The sequence below is a fragment of the Phalacrocorax carbo genome, chromosome 23 (assembly GCF_963921805.1).
Source record: "Phalacrocorax carbo chromosome 23, bPhaCar2.1, whole genome shotgun sequence".
In the NCBI taxonomy this organism is placed as follows: Eukaryota; Metazoa; Chordata; class Aves; order Suliformes; family Phalacrocoracidae; genus Phalacrocorax; species Phalacrocorax carbo.
This window is the reverse complement of record NC_087535.1, coordinates 612586-622157: the sequence shown is the minus strand read 5'-3', so window position 1 is coordinate 622157 and position 9572 is coordinate 612586. Positions and strand designations below refer to the sequence as shown.

The window sequence follows — 9572 nt, the reverse complement described above, 5'->3', positions numbered from 1 at the left end:
AGCACCGGACACCCGCGTGGTCATGCTCACCCAAGAGGTGCTGGAGCCAACTCTGATGGCTCCAGATTCCTCCTTTTCTTGGCCTGGGTGTGAAAAGGAGCTTGGAGTCCTCCGGCAGTGGCCATCGCTGCTGCCGGACCTTCCTCTGCCCCCACGCCGTGGCCCCGGACTGCCGCGGGACCCTGCTTCGCTGCTGGGTTTGGCAGCGTTGTTGCAGGGCTCCTGCCCCCTCTCCCTGCCCCCTTGCTGCACCAGCCCCTTCGTGGGGCCTGTGGTCATGGCTGGTGGGGCACCCTGCCCCGTGTCCTCCGGGGGCTGCCCCCCTGCACTGACTCCCCAGGGCCGAGCTTTGTGCCGTGTGGCAGCCTGCCTTGGTACCTGGGCACGGGTACTGGGACCAGGGCTGGGGTTCAGCCCAGCTCATGGGGTGCTCTGCCTGCTGTGGAGCCACGTGCTGCCTGCAGCCCATGATGATGGTGCTGCCTGCGCCCTCCCTGCCCCCCGCCCGGCTCTCCTCCTCCCCACGCATCCAGCCCCACGGGGCTGCAGCAACAAGCCTGGCTTTGTTCACCCTTGGCCCGGGCTCAGGACGGAGCGGCACGGACCAAGCACGAGTGCTGCTCCTGCTCCCTTCCTCCCACCGCCACTGAACCCCACAGGGACCCCACTTGCCCACGGGGATGCGAGGTGGGTCAGGGCACAGCGGGGAGCCTGGGATCTGCTCCCCCCGCTTCCATCCCCACATCTGGATGAGACCCCTTCTCTGGCTGCTCCGAAATGCTGGGGCCCAGTGCTGGTCGGGGGGAGGAAAGGAAAAACCCACTTTTGTGCTGTTGGAAGAAAACTGGGGCTTTTGTTTCCTGGAAACAGGGCTGTGAAAGCAAAGCCCAGTGGGTGTCGATGCTGCACAAAGCCCACAGTGAGCCCCTTGCATTCACCCAGCCATAGCAACGGTCTCCCTCGCCCTGGCATTTTGCAGGCTGGGGCAGGCGCCAGCAGCAGGACAAGGGGCTTTAAGAGCTCCAGCAGACAAGGCTGGTGTGGCCAGCCTGTCCTCAGCTAGATCCCACTGCCCGGGCTGCTCCCCAAAGCCCCGCCAGGTGCAGGAGCTTTGGGCAGGGGATGGATGTGGGGCTTGGAAACCCTGATGCCCTCAAACCACCATTCTGGGACAGTTTTGTTCCTGCACTGGGCAGGTAGTTGAAGGCCAGGAGCCCTGCACAGGGCTGTTAGGATGAGGTGTGCTCAGCCCCTTGGATCCCCAAAGGATGCTGGGGGTGGTGGTCCTGCATGGCCCCTACCCCGGCACTGCAGAGCAGCACCTTGGTCCCGCACAGTGCAGGTGAGGAATTGGCTGCCTTGCAGGCCACAGAGCACCTCAGCCCAGTACTGGGCTATCTGGGCTTTACTGGAACCAGTTTGAGGCCTACAAACCACCCCAAGCCCGGTGCTTTGGAGGGGACCTTCCCAGGGGCTGGCCTGGCACCAGCTTGCTCAGCATCACCCCCAAGGGAGGGGAGCCTTTCCCCATTGCCTTTAGGTGCTGCCTGACCTGGCACAGTTGCTTTCCTGCCCTCATGCCCTCCCCCAGCTACCCATGAGACCCCAGAGACCCCAGGTTTTAGGGAAGAGCCATCCAAGACCCAAGTGCTGGCTCCCCGGGGCTCTGCTCAGTGATGCTGGATGGCTGCAAGCGCAACGTGCTCTAAGTTACTGGTTTATTGAGCTCTTACAGGGCACTGCTTGGATCCAACAGGATAGAGTCGCTGGGACCTTCTCCTACTGTGGAGGGGGCTGGCAGGAGGGAATGGGACAGGACAGGGGCAGTTTGTGTTTGCTACGTCCTCGGCAAGCCACCACGGAAACCCTCCATAGTTTCAGATGGGACCTTTCTGGCACAACTCCATCTCCAGAGCAGCAACCCCTCTGAGCCTGGCCAGGCAGCCGGGACGGGAGGGTGCTGATGTCCTGCTGGCCTTTGGGCAGAGGCAAGAAGGCTGCCAATGTAGCCACAGGGACTGGGCTTTCAAGACCCACTTGCCTGACGTGGGGTTTGAAGCCCATATTGCAACCCCCTGAGCTGTCTCTTCTGCTTGCTCCACGTCCAGACATGAGCACTAGTGGCAAAACAATGTTTGGTCTTGGGAGGAGGTGGTGGATCGATCTCTACAGCTCCCCGGTGGCATTTAGCAAGGCGTGCCAAGGGCCAGGAGGGGTGGAGGGGACTCCCGGGGCTTGTCAAAGAAGATGGAGGAGGACATCTCCGTTTTGAGCTTGCTGTCAGCACTGCCCTCGCTGGAGGCAGTGTCGGGGCTGCAGCCCTCACAGCAGCAGCAGCAGCAGTCCATGAAGGCCTGGCCCAGGGGTCTGCAGAGGCACAGGAGCAGGACAGGTGTCACCGAGCACTTGAAGAACAGGAAGAACTGGTTGATGAGGTTGAGCAGGTCCAAGGTCTGCTTGGACATGTCGGGGGACATGTAGGCCACCACGATGTTGCAGACATTCTCAGGTGTGGTGCAGAGCCCGTAGATGATGGTCAGCCCGATGATGGTGCAGTTCAAGTGACTCTCGCACTGGCTGTGCTTGGTACCTCGGCACTCGGTCTTCTTCTCGGTACCGCTGATCCTCCGGGTCACCAGCTGGCAGCTCACGGTGAAGAGGATGGGCAAGCAGAAGTAGCAACCGAAGTACCACCACATCCGAGCATTTTGGTAGGTGAGCACCAGCGAGTAGACGGACTCAGGCAGGTTGGACGAGGGCTTCATGGTGCAATACTCCGTCACCACACCAGACACGGGTGATGTGTCCTGTGCCAGCTGCCAGAGCAGGATCTCCGGCACTGACAGCATCATGGAGCCCACCCAGATGACGGCCAGCTTGGCGATGATGGACTGGCACTGCTCGATGGGCCGGGCGCTGGCCTGGGGGCTGGTGGCTGCGTGGAACCTGTCGATGCCCAGAGCACAGAGGCTGAAGGTGGTGACTCCCAGCGACGACACCTGGCGAGAGGGGAGGCAGAACAAGGGGGCCTTGCTGCAGGGACATCAAAGGGGTCTTTACCAGGCTAGTGGAAAACCCCTGGTTAACCAAGATTGCAGCCCAAGGCCCTTCCTCCAAGGTTTTAGAGAGGTCACAGCCTGTGGCTGCATCCCAGGGTTGGAGACACTTTTCTGTGATTCCTGAAAGGGCAGGGGATGAAAACGTCCCTTGACCGGTTTGTCCCTGCCCAGCTCCCTTTTCTGCAGAAGGCAGAGGCTTTGCTGGATGTCTGTCTGTCCAGCCAGGATGGGAATAGGATTGTCCCTCAGGCTCTTCCTCTACTTTGGCTTGATCTTGGAGAGGAAAAATGGGGACCATCACACCCATGAGCACTCTCCCAGGATCCACAAGGCCCCCCCAGCTGCCCCAGGCTGGCTGTCCCTGCCCTGCTCTGCAGAGCTGCTGCTTGCTTCCCGGGCAGGCCAAAAGAGTTGAAGGCGTCATTGTCACAAATCAGCCTGGGGCAATTTCCGCTGCATTGAGAATGGCAGAAAAACACCCCATTTGCCAAAGGGAAGGGGCCAAAAGAAGGCAGAGGAATCACAGTGCTCTGGGAGCGCTGGCAAGGCACGGAGGGTCACAATCAGCATTCTCAGTCCCAGCCCCAGAGCTGCAGCTTCGCTCAGAGCCAAATTCTGCAGCCCTCGGCCAGGAAAATGGCAGAGTCACGTGCTGGTGCTCCCCAGAGCTGTGGCCATTCCTTGCCTCACGAAGCCATCAAACATGCCGCTGTACTGAAGGACCTTCCCAGCACCCAAGGATCCTCCCAGGGGTCTGCATGGTGCCTGGGCAGCACCCATAAACAGGTCTGGCACTGCCTCCCTCCCGTCCAAGCCTTTCCCAGTGGTCCTGGGTTGGCCCCTTCAGTGTTGCAGAGCACAGGAGCTCAAGACCAGCACTGATGCCAAGCACCCAGCATCACCACTCAGTTATGCACAGGAGCAGCCCCGTAGACACAGCCTCAGGGCACTAGCCCAGCATCACCATCCTGCACCCAGCACCACTGCCCAGCAAGGCTGCTCGCTCTCCTCCCCTACACCCTCACACAGGCTCTTCTGTCTCTCCGGCTCCCCTTGGTGCTGGTGTGTAATTCAGATGTGGCAGTGCATCCTTCCCCAGTGTCCTGGCAGGGATGCAGCTGGTACCAGTGCCCACCCCAGGCACAGCCCTGCACACTGCCTGTCACCAGGAGCCCATGTAACCAGCTCTGCTCCAAAAACCTGGCTTCAAGCCCCCTGCCTGAGCATTTGAGTAGCCACAAGGTGGAGGACAGAAGATTTGCTCCTTACAGAGTTCACCCAGCAGCCTGAAATGCTTGCACAGTCCATACAGAAAGGCTGGACATGAACTGCTGGGCTGCAGCCTGATTCCCCTCTCATGGCTGACTCTGCTGGGGAGTTAGCTCTGGCCTGGCCATGCCCTCCCACCCAGGCTGAAGTGTCCCTGGTGCTGGGTCCCAGGTGATCAGAGGAGCCCTGAAGCCCCTTTCTGCCCTTGCTCTGGGGCCCAGAGGCAGGAGGGCAGGGCAGGACTGGCAGCTGGGGTGGCAGAGCAGGAATAGCCTCCTGGGGGGACAGCACCAGGGCCAAGCCTCCCCAGGGCCGGGCCACGACCACCCTTCAGCAGCCCCAACATCCCGTCATCCGTCCTGCTTCCTCTGGGCACCGAGCTGTCCCGGCGGTACCCCGGTGCTGCTGGATCACTGCACCTGGAGGTGCCACCCCCAGGGATCCCTCGCAGGGACATGGCCAGGGAGCCCACGGGCAGCAAAGAGACGGGGCATGGCAGACCCTCCTCAGGAAGGCATCTGGACTGGGGCCATCACCCTTTCCTTCCTGTCCTCAGCCGGGTGCTGAGCCTGCCTGGGCAATCGTGGGTCCACATGCCTGCCCCTCTCCTAGTCCTTCTGCCTGGCTGCGACCTCAGGGGCCTGGGGTGCAGGATAGGGATGGGGCAAACAGTTCATTTAGTAGGAGGCTGGGGTGGGATACTTCCAGAAATGAGCAGCTCCTGCTTGCTGAGCAGGGGAGACCGTTGGAAAGGTGGGGCTGCCCATCTCTAGCAACCACCATTTCATTGTGCTGGGCGCAGGTTTAGCCCAGGTTTAGGGCTGTGCCTGGCAGGATACCAACGGTGCAGGTCCACCACCCCAGGCCTGCACCCAAAGGACCCAGTGGCATTGCTGGGGTCCGCAGCTGGGGGTGTGCACAGCCAAGCCATCCATGAACGTCCAGGGACCCCCGTGCCTCTGCAGACCCTGTGCAAAATCACTGACACCCGGAGCTGACTGGCAATGCTGGCGGGGGACGGAGCAGCAGGACAGGGTGGGACTACTGGTGGCAGTGGTGGCAGCGGTGGCAGCAGGGGCTGTGCCAGCCCATGCAGGCCCCCCACCCCAAGCCTGTGCTGGAGTCGCCCCAACCTGCAGCTGCTGTTGGGTGAAGCAGGAGAGGATAATCCAGCTGTCCAGGGAGCTGGGTGCAGCCAGGTCCTGCACCCGAGCACCCTCTGGGTCCCAGCAGAATCTGGACCAGGGAGGGGGTTGTTGGGGAGGGGACTGTGATGGGACACGTCAATATCTTGGGACCATTTCTTTGCCTGTAATGACTGAGGCCCCTACAGCCACGAGCTTTACCCGTCTGAATGCCAAGGCCTGCTCTCTGTCTCCTCCAGCCATTATTTCTCTGAGCAGGCTTGAGTCCCGGTGATGGGCACAGACAGGTCTGGCAATGACAGACGGCCAGGTCCCAAGTCAGCATGATAGCCCCGGGAGGGGCAGGGCTGGCCTGGGCATGGGTGCTGAGGGGTGTCAGTGGTCCCACACAACCTGATCAGGTTTGGGGAGAGCGACGGCAGCAGCCCTGGACCCTCTGCATGGGGCTGGTTTTTGTATGTTGTGTCAGGGGCGCGCAGTGGGATGGGCAGGGTTTGAACCCCGTCTGGCCTGACCAAGCCTGAGAGGGTCTTTAGGGACCTGACACTGTCTTTCTGCCTTCCAACCTTGAATTTGCACCCTTCTTTGATAAAGTGAGCTTTGGAGCCCCAGAGAACACGCACAGGCAGGCTGGGTCTGTCTGTCATACGTGGGCAGAGGGGAGCAGCCTGAAGCCAGCTGTCCCTGCGGGATGGGAGATGCCCCACAGCATGTGTTTGTTTTCAATGCAAGAGCAGGACCATGCAAAACCATGCCATCTGGCTTGTTTTTGCTCATTCTGCCTTCCCCTGTCACCGCAGTCCCTGTAGCCTTCTCAGTGGGTCCCCAGCTCACCCTGAATGTGGCCAGCCCCTCACGCTTGAGGCTGGAGGACAAGCAAAGTTCTCAGGTTCCCAAATGTAATCCCTGGGCTCTCCCACCCCAGTGCTGCTCAGTGCTTCCCCACCTGCAGCCCCCTACCCTGGGGCCAGCCTCAGCAGCCCACCATGGCCAGTGCTGGGCTGGCTAAGCCCACAGGCTGGGGCGTGTCAGGCTGGGACAGGGACAGACAGACAGACAGCAGGACCCCGCAGACAGAAGTCCCCATACTGCCTGGACAAAGGAGGGTTTCACAGGCTTTTCCCAGCCCTGGCAGCATTGTTGCTGGCTGCAGAGCCTGAGGAATGGCCCAGGGCAGAGGCAAAGGGAAGGTCAATATTGGGACTGTCTCTCGGCTCCTTGCTGCGCCCCACGATGGGGCTCTCTGGGGCACACAACCCTTCACCAGGCCATGGGCAGCATGGAATGTCCCCAAAGCAAGGGAGCAGGGAGGAGATGAGTCCTTGAGCCCTCCAGGCCCCTGTGAAACCCCTTACCTCCATGAAGGGCACGATGCGGCAGGACACATCCCCCAGCAGCCTCTTCTTGGTGATCTCATTGAAGATGACTACAGGCAGGCAGAAGAAGAGGATGAGGAAGTCCCAGAAAGCCAGGCTGGCCAGGATGGAGTTCCAGGCACTCTTCATGTAGTAGTTGTGCCACACAATGCACATCACAGAGAGGTTTCCGATGATGCCCACTGCGAAGACGATGAGCGAAAGGAACATCACGGCATAGGCGCTATAGGAGTTCTCCGTCACTGGGTACAAGGGGTTCTGGATTTGCAACCGTTTGTCGGATACGGTGGTGAGGTTGGCTCGAGGCTCTGCCCCCTCCCCATCCGTGGGGACCCCTTGTTGCTGCTCAGATGGGTCTGTGCTGGATGGCAGCAGGGCCTTGGTTGGGTGCAAGTTGGCAGAGTTGAGGGGCCGCGGAAACTCCACACGCACCCCTGGCACGTACTGCTGCACCGACTTGGAGTCATCCTCTGTCCCCCGGCGCAGCCTCTCCTTCATCACCTGGACCTCTGGACTGTCCCGGGAAATAGTCAGCAGAGTCCTACCTCCATCTGCACCCTGGGCATGGTGGGCGCTGCCTTCCCCAGGCTGCCCAGCCCTGCCTTGCATCGCCGCAGCTCCCGGCACCAGCAGCATCAGCAGCAGGAGGACAAGCAATGGTGGCAAAGGCATGGTCCCCTCTGCACCCTCCAGAGAAAGCGTGTGGTGGAAGACAAAGCAGCCCCGAGCCCAGGGACCCCGGGGCTGCAGGCAGCGAGGGAGCAATCCAGAGGAGCAGCCGGTCCGTCCGGCTCCGGCCGCTGCTCTGGGCTCTCCGGAGAGCTCTGGGCACAATAAAAGCAGCGCTGGGGAGCGGCAGAGCCAGGCCCTCTGCTGGTCACCCCCCCACTGCCGGGGAGGCTGCCAAGCTCTGCAGAGATGTGCCAGTGCCCAGGCCAGGCTGCTCAGCATCCCCCCGACAACCCCCAAAGCCCCCCCCAGCATCCCGCCTGACATCCCCACAACATCCCCCAGTGTCCCCCCCCAGAACAAGCCAGATGAAGGACACCCACAGCTTGGCACTGGGGATGGGCTGCTGAGCTCAGCTCTTCCTGCTCAAGATCCCCCCCCGAGCAGGCAGCCCTAAGGAGGCCCCAGGCCCAGCACCGGGCACCGAGCGTCCCATCCCCTGCCACACTCAGCCTGGACTCAGGATAACCTCAAACAGCCCGACCGCCTCCCCGGGGCTGGAGGGCAAGTGGAAGGACTGGCTGGCCCCAGGCAAAGCTCCTCACCACATCAGGATGTCAGATCTGCTGGTCCAGTTGTCCCAAGGTTTGTTGTTGCTTTTCCTACTGAATTCCCCCCCGGGACAGGGCTTTGAACAGAACTGAGGTCCCTGATCCCCTGTACCTAAGGCTTCTCCCCATACCATCACCTCTTCTCTGTCCAGTCTCCTGTTCCCCTACCTGTTATTCCAACCTGCGCTGTTACCTCTTCCCCATGGCTGTGGGACTGGAGGGCGCGCGGTCCCCTCTGGGGACACGCCCCATGGCACGTAGGCAGCCCATGGGCATGCATACCAGGCTTGATGCCACGGGGCTACCCTAGACCTGGGGGGCTCAAAGAGTCTGCCCCTCTCCTGCACGGGGCAGGGCCGAGGCACCTCGCCCCGTTGTGACCAGCAAACACCAGCTTCCCCCTAGCTGGGACCCCACCGCCGCCTCCGTCTGGCACTGTGCCCGCTCTTCCCTGAGCCAGAAGGGCCTCTGGGCTGATATCCCGGAGCACCGAGGGGGACATGGGCCTCTTGCTGCATCACTGGGAGCTGGGAAAGCCAATGCCACTGGAGCCAGAGCAGGGAAACTGAGTCCCAGAGTTCAGAGGCTGCCCCTTCCAGGTAAACATGTGACCACAGCTAGCAGGACATTTGCTGACATGGGTTTCAGCTGCGAGATGCTCCTGCTCCACTCAAAATCACATTGTACTCAGCTGGCCTTTGGTGCTCAGCCACCACAGCTGGGCTGGCAGAGACTGCTGTTGTCCCACACCCCTCCAGGGTGAAGCAAGAGGAGTCTCTGCCCCAGATCATTTGGCTCTCCCAAGTGCAAGCCACTGGAGCCATTCCTCCATTGCACGAGGCAGTGCTGACCAGCAAAGGCCACACAAATCGGAGGCACACCAGCAACCCGGTGCTTCTGCTTGAAATCCCAGAGCCTTGCCCAGGGCCCTGCAGGCAAAAGCCGGCAGCTGTGCCTGGCTGCTCTCCTTTCTCACATTACTTCTCCCACAGCCAGGTGCTGCTCGTTGACTCTCAATAATGCTGCGATTTTTGAGCATCATTTGGATATTTCCAAATAGGCCGTCTCGGCACCAAGCCTGGTGATAGTCAAGAAGCACTTGGACAACGCCCTCAGAGGCACAGTGTGAATTTGGGGTTGTCCTGTGCAAGGTCAGGAGTTGGACTCAGCGATCCTTGTGGGTCCCTTCCAGGTCAGGGCATTCTGTTCTGTGATTCTGTGAAAGGGGAAGGAGGATTTCAGCTCTTGCTGGGTTCTACAGGAGCAGACAGTGGCGATGCCTGAGGTCTTGCCTGGGGGCAGAGGGACAGGCGCCTTGAGGTGATTGCTGGCCCGATGCTAGTGGATCCTACCACTGCAAAGGAAGACTGCCTCAGCCTGAGCTCGGTGACAGCGTGAGGATCACACAGGACTGCTGTGGGCTGCCAATTGCTTCGGGTGCTC

General features: G+C 61.0%; 1 protein-coding gene across 1 annotated transcript; it reads right to left on the bottom strand.

The window, feature by feature from the left end:
• Window positions 1-515: 515 nt before the first annotated feature.
• Window positions 516-7673, bottom strand: GPR37L1 (G protein-coupled receptor 37 like 1). Its single transcript, XM_009505185.2, has 2 exons — window positions 6829-7673; window positions 516-2999 (listed from the first exon to the last, which is right to left on the bottom strand). The coding sequence occupies exons 1-2, from the start codon at window positions 7519-7521 to the stop codon at window positions 2187-2189; spliced, it is 1506 nt and encodes a 501-aa protein (XP_009503480.2). The 5' UTR covers window positions 7522-7673; the 3' UTR covers window positions 516-2186.
• Window positions 7674-9572: the final 1899 nt, after the last annotated feature.

Coding starts and splice junctions, on each gene's coding strand:
- GPR37L1 (XM_009505185.2), bottom strand. CDS start 7,521: ATGCCTTTGCCACCATTGCTTGTCCTCCTGCTGCTGATGCTGCTGGTG. Junction 3,000..6,828: donor GCATCGTGCCCTTCATGGAG/GTAAGGGGTTTC, acceptor CCCTCTCGCCAG/GTGTCGTCGCTGGGAGTCAC.